The sequence below is a fragment of the Fusarium poae genome, chromosome 4 (assembly GCF_019609905.1).
Source record: "Fusarium poae strain DAOMC 252244 chromosome 4, whole genome shotgun sequence".
Classification (NCBI taxonomy): Eukaryota; Fungi; Ascomycota; class Sordariomycetes; order Hypocreales; family Nectriaceae; genus Fusarium; species Fusarium poae.
Window position 1 is genome coordinate 525474 of NC_058402.1, and position 14361 is coordinate 539834.

The 14361-nt window shown below is 47.4% G+C and overlaps 4 protein-coding genes across 4 annotated transcripts; 2 read left to right on the plus strand and 2 right to left on the minus strand.

Moving 5' to 3' along the window:
* Positions 1-60: 60 nt before the first annotated feature.
* FPOAC1_010282 (uncharacterized protein) lies at positions 61-2817 on the plus strand (the record flags this gene model as incomplete). Its single annotated transcript, XM_044854676.1, has 3 exons — positions 61-192; positions 251-619; positions 670-2817. The coding sequence occupies 3 exons, from the start codon at positions 61-63 to the stop codon at positions 2815-2817; spliced, it is 2649 nt and encodes an 882-aa protein (XP_044701989.1).
* A 349-nt stretch (positions 2818-3166) lies between these two features.
* Positions 3167-3759, minus strand: FPOAC1_010283 (uncharacterized protein; the record flags this gene model as incomplete). Its single annotated transcript, XM_044854677.1, has 3 exons — positions 3167-3313; positions 3370-3623; positions 3675-3759. The coding sequence occupies 3 exons, from the start codon at positions 3757-3759 to the stop codon at positions 3167-3169; spliced, it is 486 nt and encodes a 161-aa protein (XP_044701990.1).
* A 2146-nt stretch (positions 3760-5905) lies between these two features.
* FPOAC1_010284 (uncharacterized protein) lies at positions 5906-6419 on the minus strand (the record flags this gene model as incomplete). Its single annotated transcript, XM_044854678.1, has 2 exons — positions 5906-5964; positions 6017-6419. The coding sequence occupies 2 exons, from the start codon at positions 6417-6419 to the stop codon at positions 5906-5908; spliced, it is 462 nt and encodes a 153-aa protein (XP_044701991.1).
* Positions 6420-12196: 5777 nt separating this feature from the next.
* On the plus strand, positions 12197-13792 carry FPOAC1_010285 (uncharacterized protein; the record flags this gene model as incomplete). Its single annotated transcript, XM_044854679.1, has 1 exon — positions 12197-13792. One exon carries the CDS (start codon positions 12197-12199, stop codon positions 13790-13792), a length of 1596 nt encoding a protein of 531 aa, XP_044701992.1.
* Positions 13793-14361: the final 569 nt, after the last annotated feature.

Genomic DNA, 14361 nt, shown 5'->3' on the forward strand with positions numbered 1-14361 from the left:
TGTCGTGAGTGAATACGAAGAGATAGATTGGTGTTTCTGTTTCAGTGCATTCTCATCATCATGGTGCGCTTAAGCGTTGTTGCAGCCCTGTTTGCTGCTGTGGCCAACGCCGTTGACCTTGACAAGGTCGCCGTCAACAAGGGATACGGTCGACTACCGGGTGCTTATATCTTTGAGTTTGAAGAGGATCATGTGCGTATTCAGATCCATCTCGTATTTATTCGTTGATCATCGCTAATTCTTATTCCAGGACTGCGCCGACTTCTTCGCCAAAGCTTCGACAGCCGGAAAGACTCGCATCAAGTACAACTACAAGCTGTTCAAGGGAGCTTCCATCCAGCTCAACGACATCGACAATGCCGAGGATATTTCCGCACAGATGGCCTTGATGCCTGGTATCAAGAAGAAATGGCCCGTTCAGATGTTTAGCCTACCCAAACCAGAGGTCCATTGGACGGGTACACCGGGAATGGAGTACACTGCCGTCAAGAAGAGGGGGTTCGAAGAGAGAGATCTTTCGAATACTACATATACACCTCATGTCATGACGCAGATTGATAAGCTGAGGGATGAGGGTGTTACGGGCAAGGGGCTCAAGGTTGCCCTTGTCGATAGCGGTGTAAGTCAAAACATACCCTCTAGAGAACACAGCTAACATGTCATGGCCAGATCGATTATAAACACCCCGCTCTGGGAGGCTGCTTTGGTCCCAAATGTCTCGTCTCCTTTGGCACTGATCTTGTAGGCGACGATTATGACGGCTTCACCCAGGCGAAACCCGACGATGATCCTATGGACTGCGCAGGTCACGGCACCCATGTCGCTGGTATTCTTGCAGCGCAGAAGAACTCTATGGGTTTCACAGGCGCTGCACCCGGAGTCAAACTCGGATCATACCGCGCATTCGGCTGCAACGGCGAAGCTGGAAATGACATCCTCATCGCAGCATTCAACCAAGCCTTTGAAGACGGCGCAGACATCATCTCTGCTTCTATCGGTGGCCCATCTGGTTGGTCTGAGGAGCCTTGGGCTGTAGCTGTGTCTCGAATCGTTGAGCAAGGCGTTCCTTGTGTCCTTGCAGCTGGAAATACAGGTTCGGCCGGTTTATTCTACGCCAGCACGGCGGCGAATGGAAAGAAGGTCAGCGCAGTTGGATCCTTTGACAATACCAAGTCTTTGTCACTCCTTAATGCTTCGAGTTATGCCGTCGATGGCGGCTCTGAGCACGAGTTTGGACATTTGGCTGGTAAGCCGAGCGCTTGGAAAGACGTCAAGCTTCCTCTGTGGGCACTCAACTATGACACGGGTGTCCACGACGATGGCTGTGACGAATTTCCCAAAAACACACCCGACTTGAGCAAGTATATTGTTCTTCTCCGACGAGGTTCCTGTACATTCAACGCGAAAGCTGCCAATGCGGTAAAAGCAGGCGCAAAGTACGTTATGTTTTACAGTAACAAGGAGGAACTATCACCTTTTGATGTGTCTTCCGTCAAGGGTGTCAAGGCAGCCAGTATCGTCTCGCCGGAACAGGGCAAGGAATGGATCGAGGCTCTCAAGAGCAAGAAGAAGATTGTTCTTAACATGTCGGACGGCAGTAATGGCGATGTCATCCTTGAACAAAACCCCAACAATGCCACTGGCGGTGCCGTCAGTGCCTTTTCCTCATGGGGTCCTACGTGGGAGATGGACGTGAAGCCACAGTTTGGTGCTCCTGGCGGTAAGATCCTGTCCACGTACCCACGTGAGATGGGAAGCTATGCCGTCCTGTCGGGTACATCAATGGCATCGCCTCTTGTAGCTGGCATCGTGGCTCTTATTGCTGAAGTTAGAGGCACCCGCGATCCAGCTCTCATCGAAAACCTCCTATCAGCCAACGCCAACCCGCAGTTGTTTAACGACGGAAAGGCCTTTTACGACTTTCTTGCACCTGTTCCCCAGCAAGGTGGCGGTCTCCTACAGGCTTACGATGCCGCCCATGCCAAGGTTCTCTTGTCCCCTTCGAGCCTCTCGTTCAACGACACGGATAACTTCCCCGACTCGTTGAACTTTACGCTCAAGAACACTGGCAAAAAGCAAATCGACTTGCAAATCTCTCACGTCCCTGCCGTTACCATGTTCACGCTCGTCAAGAACACCATTTACCCCGATGACTTCCCCAACGACTTTGCGACAGAGCAGGCCAGTATCAAGTTCAGCGAATCCAAGGTGACCATCGACGCCGGCGAAAGCATTGTTATCGAAGTACTTGCCACTCCTCCCAAGGGTCTTAACGAAACCCGTCTACCTGTTTGGTCCGGCTACGTGGCCATCAACGGCACAGACGGCACTTCTCTTTCACTGCCATATCAAGGCCTCAGTGGTTCGCTACACGGCTCCAAGGTTCTCGGTCCCCAAGACACGTGGATCGCAAACTCAACCGACCCGAACCGCTTCCCCATGCCCGCCAACACAACATGGTCCCTCCCCAAGCCCGGCACAGCCAACAACCAAACCGACACCCTTCCAGGTCTCACGTGGTTCCTCGCTCTCGGTTCAGCCAAGCTACACGCCGAGATCATTCCCGTCACCACCGAAAAACCGTCTGGTGCAACAAAGGCACGCGTTATCGGTGAACCCGTCGACTTCCCAATGCTATGGAACGCCATGGGCGCAAACTCCCAGGCCTTTACTGGTGAGCTTTCCGACGGTACTTTTGCGCCTGCGGGACAGTATGTTGTTCGATACAAGGCGCTGAGAATCTTTGGAGATGAGAAGAAGAAGGAAGACTGGGACGAGGCGTATTCGCCCGTGTTTGGAATTGAGTATAAGAAGTAGGCGCCTTCGCGGGCAATTATGAAGAAAGTTATTAATTCATGTACAAAAGTATTTAGCGATGTTATGGATCTGGTCATGATCGATTTGGAACAAGATATGAGCTTTGGATAATTATCTGGATGATTAGCATAGATCGATAGATGCGGCGGTGCCAGTAGATGCACGCTCAACGGTAGACAATTCAGGAACAAGCATCACATATCACATAAGATTGCCAATAATTCTTTGCTGTTGTGAGGAGTGTAGGGAGTTGAGGACCAGCTTGTCGTGCTCTGTCACCTCTTCTATACCCCCAAGCTGGAGGTTACGCTTGCATCGACAATAAATTTCTCTTTCCCGTTGAGCGAGCTTACATGAAATCGTCCTCCCAGTTCTCGTTACGGTCCTGGTTACTCGAACCAGCCATGAGCTCTTCGGTAAAAATATCATCATAAGCGTGATCCTTCTGCCACTTCTTCTCCTTCCACTCCTGTGCTTGCTTGGCCTCCTCTTTCTTCTGCAACGATGTGTCAGTCAATTTTTGTCTCTAATCTTGTCTCTTCGTAGGCTTACCCTTGCTTGAAAGACAGCCTGGTCGCGGCGTCTCAGCTCCTTGAGACGGTCATCGCGCTCCTGCTTCAGGTCGGGCTTCTTCTCCACCTTTGTCTTGTTGAGACGGTTGACAATGGGATTCTCGCGCTGCGGTACGAGTATGCGCTTAACTTTGCGGGGATCCTTGAAGCCGACTTGGCCAACTTCCATGCTGCCGTCCTTCTTGAGGTTGGACCATGGGGTGTAGATGACTGTGACGTTGTCTTTCTTGTTTCCTGGTGATGATTAGACGAGTGCTGAGGTGAGCAGCAAGAAACAGGAGGTACCTTCGATCGAGTTGGCCTTTGTCAATTGTGCCAGATCCATGACCAGCTCTTCAGGGAGGTCATCCCATGTCTGGCCCTCTCTCATACGTAGATAAATATGTGCGCTGGAGAGTTTATCTGCGTGAAACTAATAAACACAATCAGCATCACTGTTCTCAAGTGAGAACTTTTGTTATCTCACCCTGTACTTCATTTAGCATGTAAACCACCAATTGATCCACGCCCAGAGTACTTACCAGATATCCTCTTCCCAGCCAAACTTGATAAGGTCCTCATCTAGCATCCAGTCTCAGCCGGCGGGGAACGCTTGTACTTTTGGGTACAGATCATACTCTCGAACTTGTCTTTGCCGACATAAATGAAGCCCGACGGCTCGACGACGGAGGAGGTGAAATAGTACACCATCTTGAGGAAGTCGGTTTATTTCCACTGATCTCGAATTAAAACTGCCGGATACGTAGCCTACGATGTGGTCTTTTTCTCGTGTGGTGAATTGGTTGGTGTTGTGAGGGGATCTTGGAGAAATTTCCGTTTGGTGGGGTACAAAGGTGTTAACAGAAAGCAGGCCATAATTTGGGGCTTCTGAGATGACGCGGAAGTACCTACTGTAAGATCCACCAGCGCAAAGACAGGATCGAAATCCTGAACTCACGTGACCTGTTTAACATCATCGTGAAAGTGAAGTGGAATTCACGACAAGACAAAATTACTATTAACAAGTCCAAGGAGAACTCGCATAATGGGTGCCACATTTAACACAAATGTGAAATTATACTCAAGACATACGAATGCGATCAAGATTCAGACCCAAATGATACAGTGTCTATAGCGGGCAGTCCGGATCAGATATCAACTCCAGCGAGAAATATTCTGCCTTTCTTTCATTTCATCATAATACCTTTTTCATCTTAATATCGAACTCGGAGATGATTTATAGTATCGGAACGGTAACTTTGGATTCACAGGAGTCCTTCATTCTGCCTGTTTGCACTTGTGTCAGAGTCTATCTAGTAGAAGCAGGCCAATGTTCTATAAGCCTTCACCGGGTTTTATTATCTCTTATCTTATGCCCCAGATTATTTGTTTGGGCGCACGTCAGATCGACGCTTGATCCACCTTTGATCTGACTATCAAGATCGGAACTGATCCCCGGGTTTGGTTGGTACGTACGCTTGTTTGATCTTGAGCTAAGTTGGAGTGTATCCACCGAGATGAGACCTTGAATCAACGGATCATCGACCATTATTTGTATTTCTTCATTTGCCATGAGGTAGACGCATGTCATATGTGCTTCATATTGATGAAATACTGCCAAGAATACGTATTCTTTCTGGGGGCGGCTGCTCCCGGTTATTCCCAGTCATTAATGCTGTAGGCGATACTCTATTTTGGTACTTCTCAAACAAACATACGATACTGCAGCTTCTTCTTAGTCCTTTGCTACTACTATACACTCTCCCCTCCTTTCGCTTCAGATCCTTGTCCGATTTGCCAGGAACCAATCAAAGAGTTTCATAACCCTCGGGCATCGTCCGAATGTTTGCACCCTCTATTAGTGCTCAGTTCCAACCGCTTCAATAGCCGCGTAGTACATAAATGCCCCTAAGAGCTCGCTTAGAACACCTTTAAGGAACCGGACTGAAGTCTCCGGATTTTGTCAATATCAATAGCACCGCGCGCCAGGCGCCTATTTACCACAGTGACGCACCAGGTATGTCATATGGGGTGATTCTTGCATGGACCCATGGATCTCGCTCTTTGGATGACATGGAAGACCGATTAGCACTAGACCAGGCACTCTTCATAATGTTTCGGTCCGTAACTCCCATACAGCGCATAAGCGAGGCCTTGTTTGTCGGCTGCTTCGGTGAACAACTGACAGGGTCTATTTATGTATGATTTTTGAAATCTGACTGCACAAAATGAATCTAGGACAAGTGATAGGTCAGGTTTAATAGTCATCCGAGGGTCGCATACTTATATCGAAGCCATATTATAACACTAATATAACACACTGCATTGTTTGTTAATAGCCTGTTTGTATGTGCACAGCACAACATGCCTGGTAGCCAACTCATGCCTGGGCCTTGTACCACCTCTAGAAGCAAAAAAGAGAAATAAAAATCATGTCATTTTATAGTCATGCCTCTTTGTTCCATCATGTCCATTTTATCGTGATCTGAAGTTGGCGCAAATCAACTCAGTAGCCTTGGCGATGCTGTGCCAAGTACTCAATGAATCTGGACACCAGCGCTTTGAAGTGTTCGAATCACGCTACGCTCAGAAGAACCTAATCATTGGCTGTAAGTTACTGACTCAAGAGGTATAAAAGGGACACATACCGGCAGTTCCAGCTGGAACGTCTTCATTAACAGCAGTGATGCGGCTTGTCTTGATCTGATCTTGAAATATGTATCCGTCGGAATTTTCGTAAGCGACCTTGTACACATCGACACGAATCTTGTAGGCACCTTCGTATAGAAGGCTGAGGTCGGTAAAAGGGAAATAAACCGTGGTTCTTGAGGATCCCAGAAGCGAAGTGACGTCCACACCAGTTACCGTTGTAGTCCCTGCTAGGCCATGTTCCACGGTATCCCCATTTCGTGTAAGAAGTATAGCCATGGCAAAGAAGTAAAAGCCAGTAGCTGATCCTTTAAAGTTGAACTCTGCAACTAGGGGAGGATATAGTGTGGTGGATACCTGAGCGCGAGAAGGAGGTTGGACGGCGATGGTAAGTGCCGGCATGATTATGCAATTAAATTGATATTAAAAGTGAATCTTGGTTGAATCAAGCCTTTCGTGTACGCGGCACTGATATGCCAAGTTTCAATTTGTGTCCAAGAAGGCTTTCAGCATAACTTGGAAGCGAAATGATGATATATAAATTCACATTAAATCTCTTCCTTTTCGTGATGTCCTGATCCAAGGCTTCGATGCAGTAGAATATATAACTCTTTGGATAGATTGCACAGACCATATAAATTGATTCTCTCGGTGATGGGGTAGGGTCAGAGCAATATGTTGGCGTTTTGGTTTGGGTTCAAGGATGGAGTGGATGGCGTGAGGGATCAGACCTTTTGAAGAGGAGGAGTACCTTGCTAGCTCTTCTTGGTGTCACTGCGGATTTCTCTATCACCAACAATTGAGTCGAAAGTGGCCCTGACGGTGAATCTTGCTTGGTCCAATATGTTGTGGTTGCTTGCAGAGGAAAGATAGGGAGACGGGGGAATTGGTTGGTTGTGGATGATGTGCTGGGTTGTAATATGAGGCGACGATGACAAGATGAGGTGGGAGCCCGTGGATGAAATGGAAGGTAGCAGTCTATAATTCAGTAGTTCCAATACTTAGTAGTTCAGGGTATTGGTATTGGGCCTAGAGGCAGTTAGTAGTGGGACGGTGTCTCTCGGTAGTTCCTCAAGAGTACCTACACCTCGGGGTTACAAAAAACAGCGGAATGGCTTACACCAAAAACCGCTGATCTCCCACCAAAACCCTTCCGCTGTTTTTCGTAACCCCCTAGCTACAGTACAGTCAGTTGGCTGTCAAGTTTAAGCCCCCCAACGTCTGTGGGTGTGGCCGATCCCTGTACTAGACTAATTCTCTCGAGTTTGCTTCGGCTCAGCTCAGTTCGTTCCATGATCCCTGTGGCCACAAAGAAACAATCTAGACCCAGTCGTGGAAGTAGCCTCAGTTTAGCAGTCGCCCTACTGGATGTGAATGTCTTGGGAGGCCGTTCGGATAAAAAGAAACGGTTTGGATTAGTAAACCAGAAAAACAAGATCTGCAACGTCGTTTAAAGGGCGATCACTATTTCCGTTGTCTTTGATTCACGTAAGAAAAAATGAGGTCAAATAAAAAATAAGAAAAAATAAAACTCCAGCCCTGTTTACCCTGCCCTGGCCGGTTCAGCGGCTGACCGGGTACCTACCTACCTACCTACCTACCTCCATCACTTTTCCAGGGTTCTTTAGAGGATTTGCAGCACAGTAAACTCTGTAGCCACGTGCAGATGGCGTCGCTGAAAGGCTGAATCCGAAACAAGTTTAGGTGATGGTAGTACAGACAGAATATCATTTGGCGCGATAGCCAAGAATGATTCCGATTTGTCGACATGTAGGAAATGTGGCTGGTTGACATCATGTACTACCTGGACCTCATTACCGAGGAGAGCCAAGAGAAAAAAAAGGAAACGACGGAGTCCGATTACCTTTACAGTTTGTAAGTGGTCCATTCGCAAGAATGGCAAAAAAGAGAGAGAGACAACAAGAGTGAGGCTTTCTCTCCCACCGTTCGCTCGGCCGGTCGAACGGTGATAGTCTCACCCAGCTAAGCGCGCAAACGGATATTGACACGGATATGTAAGCATGCAACACATGTATGGTGACATTACATGAGTGCGAGTGAGGCTCAGGGGTTCTCGCGTCAACTACCTTGGATAGACTAGACTAGTAGCTTCTCGTCACTTCATTCCAAGTTGAGGACATCAAGTTAGGCCACATCCGGGAATAATCTCATTTTGCCCAGACAAATACTGCAAGACAAGACCGGATTCCTGGTCTCATTAATTAGCGCTCGGCTAATTAGCTCCATATTTTCTGCGGTGCATATGTACGTATAGCAGTTCCCCGGGAATTGCTCCTTGGCCTTGAGACAGTCGAACGATCTTCGGCAAGGGGATCTGAAGCAAGGGGGTATCCCTGTACTCTTGTCCAGAAACCACCTAGTCTAAGGTCCGAACCCCCAGTCCATCACAGTCCGAGCTACGATGTCACTGGCTTTTTGGCTTGAGTATCACTGTGAGTTTTGACTTTATTCTTTTCCTCCGTTTTTTAGTGTATCTGCCAATTCCGATTTCCACACTTTTTTTTATATTCAAATGGGTCAACTGCGGCTCTCACTGAGATTGTAGTTCTACCTAGCGGGAGGAAGGGGGGTCTAGGTCACGATTGCTACAGACCAAAGGCAGAGTGTTTTAGCCTCTTGTTGATTTTTCAGGTACACCTCTGACCTCTTTATATATTATATACAAGCTTTTAGGAAAGAACAGATTAGTAGGCCTTTAGACTGTTATTATAATGTTAGTTCTGTTAATTGACTGTTTATTATAAAATCTGCTATCTATGAAGATTGTACCTTCCTTAAAGTCTGACCTCTTTATGTTCAAAATCACCTCTGCTCCAGACCCCCCCTCATCCGGCTAGGTAGTCAAAAGAAGAAAAAAGATCGAAATCCCACATCGGACAAGGCGATACCCGATGCCCAGCCGCGTTATATCATCAACATGTGCAAACTGCATTACAGAATTATAACCCAATAGGAAACTAACCCGCTAAATATACCGCATATGCAGTTGGGTTGTGTTGTAAAGAAACAGTCTTGTCTTGCTTGACATCTATACGGCAACACCAGTCGGTAATAAGGATGCCTTCCCAACAAGGAAAATGAGTCATTGCCCAAAAGAGAATGGAACCAAATTTTTATCGCTGCTACGTGTGTTTGCCAAGTTGATCACTTTACCTAAATAGAGATAGACTGTATCTGAAGAATTGGGGGCATAATTCTTGGAGTCTTCCATCAACCCTGGCTGTCAATGACAGCTGCAAGAGATGTCATCCCCATGTAACATTGGACTTGTCCAAAACGATGACAGACCGGGATACGACTAAGACCCGAGATTCTAGAACATTGGTGACACGCCGTCATGATTACGTATAGTACCTATTTGGAATTGGAATTCAGGAACAGAGTTTACAGAAAATCTAAACAGCTAGAAAGAGTTAGAAGAAAAAAAGATTAAGAAAAAAAGAAGAAGAAACAGGTCCAGACCGTTGAAGAAGCCGGGCCGCAGTTCCAGAAAAGACAAGGTTCTTCAACCACAAAGGAAACAAAAAAGAGGCACAGCAGCTCAACAACTAATTCAGTAACCTGAGCTAAGATAACAATGTTATCAATCAAGTCCAAGAGATAGAGATGGCCAATAAAAACATGTTAAATAATGTGATATGCATGCAAACACTAACCCTGTCGCTCCGGTTCCCCCGGTCAGTAACTTTTTTCTCTCTTCTCTTTTCTTGTCCTTACTTCATGTTACGTACTACCCACCTACGTAACACAATAAACTAGTCTTGTCTCGTTCCATCGAGGTCGTTATGGACCCTGCATATGTAAATGCCATCTCTTTGCCGAGACAGGGGAGCAATTTCGCTACGTAATGACGATCTGTCGACGACAACGACGACGCTACTGCTAGCTACTAAGGGAGCTAGTTCTATCGTAGGCATCAGCCGAAACTTTTCCGGAAAAGGATCTGTTGTACAAATCATCGATACATGACAATTTCTTGTCTTTATGTCGGTACTAGACGTAAACGGGCCAAATAGGTAAAAAGACCCTGAATATAAATCCACATCATCCCACTCCACTTCCTTAGCAAAACTCCACACTCGCTTTATTTCCCGTTTAGACCTTTGGGGCGTAGCATGGGTGCAGTAGTCTCGATTGCCTTGACACGGGTACAGCTTCCGTCCCGTCCGTCATTTCGAGAACAAGGCTAACATGGTCATCGTGCGTATTCCCTCGGCTATAAGACAAAGCATGTGGATAGTACTCCGGAAGGAGGCAGCCAAGGAACACTTTTTTAATGGATGATGCAGGTGACTGTTGGGAGTAATGTTTGTTAGTTCTTTACCCCTCACTGGGCTGCATGTTGTGTGTGTACAATGGATATTCTATGCTCCATAGACTGTAAGCTTGCATGTCACCGATGAAGATTCCTAGACTAGGCGAACTTTCATGCCGATTCTCAGTGATGAGAAAAGGGTGGGTGGATGTGACGCATGTACAAGGGGATTCCTTGCAAAGCATTGTCATAAGGATTTCCCACATTTGCGGAATAATATCAGCCGATTCGATCGGTGATACGGATATATGTTGTCGTTTCCTCTTTAAAGTCAGGGAAAAACATATCCATGGCCAAGCAGACTATCCTAGTCTTCACTACCACACAAGGCATGTAGCTGAAGCTGTCGAATACCAAAGAGGAAATATAAAACCACCTCGGTCAGTGGTTTTCCAAACTTGCATCTTCCATCAAACAATCTCATTCGACAATGGTTGTTTTTGGCGTTCTTCACCGTGAAAAGTTCAAGCCATGATTTGCAGCAGATCCCAGTTTTGGTGTGCAACAAACATCTGACATGTACTCAAAGCAATGCATGGGGATCGATACATGGACAAATGGAGGATGGCCCTTTTTCAGCCCACTGTCGATCTCGAGACGAGAGAAAACGCTTACTTATAGATACCAGGCTATATGCGCCGGATCTTCAACACTACTACACACTATCTCGGCACCGTTAGCACCGGAGCCGTCTAAGTGTCTTGGCCAAGATGCACTTTTGCTTAGCCCTTTGGGCTGCAAATGGCATCTGGTAGGTTGGAAATGCCTGGGGAGAGGGAAACTAATTCACAAAACGATCGACAAGTCTTGCCCTATGGGATCCAGCACTCATTACATGGCTTGAAAATAAAGCACATTAACGACCACGGGTGAGTGGATGTTTGGATGATTATTAATAAGAATATAGTAGTATCTGATGTCGGTAAACGCGGCTTCAGTACTTGGCACTGCAAAAGTACAGTCGGCACTGGGTTCTAGAGAGGATGCATGGCGTATGAGCTGTTTGATTTGTATGTGCTAGCGAGACCAAGCAGCATATTTTCCTCGGTGTCACCATATGACTTGTCATTGTGTGGCTCAATATCAAGGGTTAACCTGGTCTATCACAATACTGACTCGCTAGAATCCTGCCGGCTCGTTAGTTCCTAGTCCCGCGTTTCCGCTGCATATATGTCGCATTTTTTCCCTCCTGTGTAAAACACAACCGATAGTTTATAATTATGGCGAGATTGAGTGATACAAATGAGACGAAGTGGCCTGGATAGAATCTGATACATGGATGCCTATCTATGATACTGACTGTTGGTGAATCATGCGGGTTCTTGTAGTGTCTTGATTGAACCCAGAAGAACAACTAGGGTATTATTGTGTTCCAGACAATCATTCTGTTTGAATCCCCAGTTCTCGATAAAGTTAGCATGTCTTTAATACACATGCTCAACGTCTAACGTCTTCACCGTTTAATACGTGTCACTTGGCAAACCAGCTTACCCTGTATTGTTACTAGACACGTGATCGTCTACAATGGATGATCCCTTCAGGTCTACCAAAATAGGCAAGTCGGCACCTTTGCGGGAGATCCATAAAAAACTGTCGCAAGCATGTCGCATTCAATCTCACTCCTTCAGAACCGCGGTCATCATCGACCTCCAAGACGACGGAAACTCCTATAGCTGTTGCAGAAAACAAGGCCAGGATCGGGGGCCAAGAGTGTTGCACAAAGTTCAAAAGTCACCCACCCCAACTCGATGCGCTTGACTTCTTGGCATTTGTCATAAACACCATAGCGCAACAAAAGGAAGAGAGAAACAGATCGCATTTTTTGTGTTGTCTCCCCCACGCGATGGCTGCAGAATCACGCCTATCCCAGAGTCCCGGCTCGCGCAGTAGCGAAAATGCGGCGGAAACAATGCCTTTACTTGTCGGCGGCCAACTTGCCCCTGATGCCGATACCGAAGCTTCCACCCTCATCGGCACCGCGTCGCCCGGCGTTGGCTCCGGTGCTGCTTCCGTGATTGGGGACTATGGAACCGTCGGGACCTCCGGGGATGGCGCCGCCGAAGGTGTTACGGCGCCGGCAGACACGAAGCCATTGTCCAAGCCTCTGCCGACACTCCAGATTCTGCTGCTATGCTACGCGCGTGTGATGGAGCCTATTGCCTTTTTCTCCATCTTTCCCTTTATCGCACAGATGGTACAGCAGAACGGCAACCTTCCCAAGAGTGATGTGGGTTTTTACAGTGGACTCATAGAGTCTCTCTTCTCAGCTACGCAGATGGTTGTCCTGATCAGCTGGAGTCGTCTCGCCGATCGGATCGGTCGGAGACCCGTTCTTCTCATCACTCTGTTCGGCACCGCCGTCGGTCCTGTGTTGTTCGGCATGTCAAAGACTATCGGCCAGATGATCCTCTTTCGATGCATGGCAGGTGTGTTTTCGGGTTCAGGTCTTGTTATCAGGACCATGATCTCGGAGCTGAGCACTCCCGATACACAAGCCAAGGCGTTTAGCTGGTTCGCCTTTGGAGGCAACGTGGGAATCTTTCTGGGACCTCTTATCGGTGGTGCCCTTGCAGATCCAGCTCATCAATTCCCAAAGGTCTTTGGGGGTATACAGTTCTTCATTGACTATCCTTATGCACTGCAAGGCTTTGTTGTTGGTGCGATTAGCTCGACGGGCTGTATAACCAGCTTCTTCCTCCTCAAAGAGACGCTCCACGAGTCTAAACATTCGCATCAGGCAGCAACTACTCAGCCACCGGCATCCACATGGCAGTTAATAAAGTCTCCTGCCGTGGCTATTGTCCTCTGGGTCTACGGCCACGCCATGTTCCTCGCCTTTGCCTTTACGGCCATTATCCCTGTCGTTCTCTACACCCCTATTGATCTTGGTGGCACAGGTTTCGACTCGTTCCAGATTTCTATCTACATGGCTGTGCAAGGCGCCAGCCAAGCGATATGGCTACTCGTGGCCTTCCCTCTTATTCACCGTCGTTTCGGTACGCGTGGCGTAATGAAGCTCTGCGGATACTCATATCCCTGGTTTTTTGCTGGCTTTATCATTCTCAATACACTCCTGCGCGCACACACGGATGGTGCTACGATCGCTTTCTGGATATTGGCTGCTATAGTCAGCGTCGTTGGACCTGGTGTTTCCATGGCATTTACAGGTGTGCAATTGGCTCTGAACGATGCAGCGCCTGACCCAAAGGTTGTGGGTACACTGAATGCTCTTGCTTTGAGTTTGGCAAGCGGTATCAGGGCGATTGTCCCTGGTGTAGCGACGGCTATCTACGCCGTAGGTGTTCGAGGCCAGATTCTTGGGGGTCATCTAGCTTGGGTGGTCCTTGTTCCTTTTGCTATGGCTTTTGCTGTTGCCTGCAATATGATTCCCGAGGGGAAGCGGCCGACTCAGAGTAATGACGAAGAAAATGAAGGCTAGTCATGAAGGTACGTGTAAATGTTGAGCGGCGGAAATGCGATATCAACTTTTGTCTTCCAATCTAGCGGTCCATATAAAATACAAGAGCGTAAGCTTACATATCTGGATACTGTCAATCCTTTGAACCGCCGTCCTTTATTTCCATTATTTCGAGTCAAAAATTATGTATACAGCAGAGCAACCCAAGGAGATTATCGGCTCCAAGCATCGCTGGGTTCAAGCCAGGAACATCATCGGTGGTAATTGGTGTGTACGATTTAATTTTACTAACACGCCATGAATCATAGCAAGATTTCCCCTTTCATATATCGCAATTTTCCCGATTGATCACAAGACTCTATGATCCGCCAGTTCCGCTTGGCTCAGGCACGCCTCACACCATCGGCTCAAGTCAGCTAAGACGAGCGGAGTATCACCAGGCTTCCGTGAGAAAACCTGCCATGGCTAAATGGATTTATGCAATGTGTAAGGTTTAATTAGGCGCCTGTCATGAAAGTATTCGAGGCATACTTGGGTGTTGATGAGTGCTGGGTTATTGGCATGGCTATGTAACTCGGGCATGAAGGGTA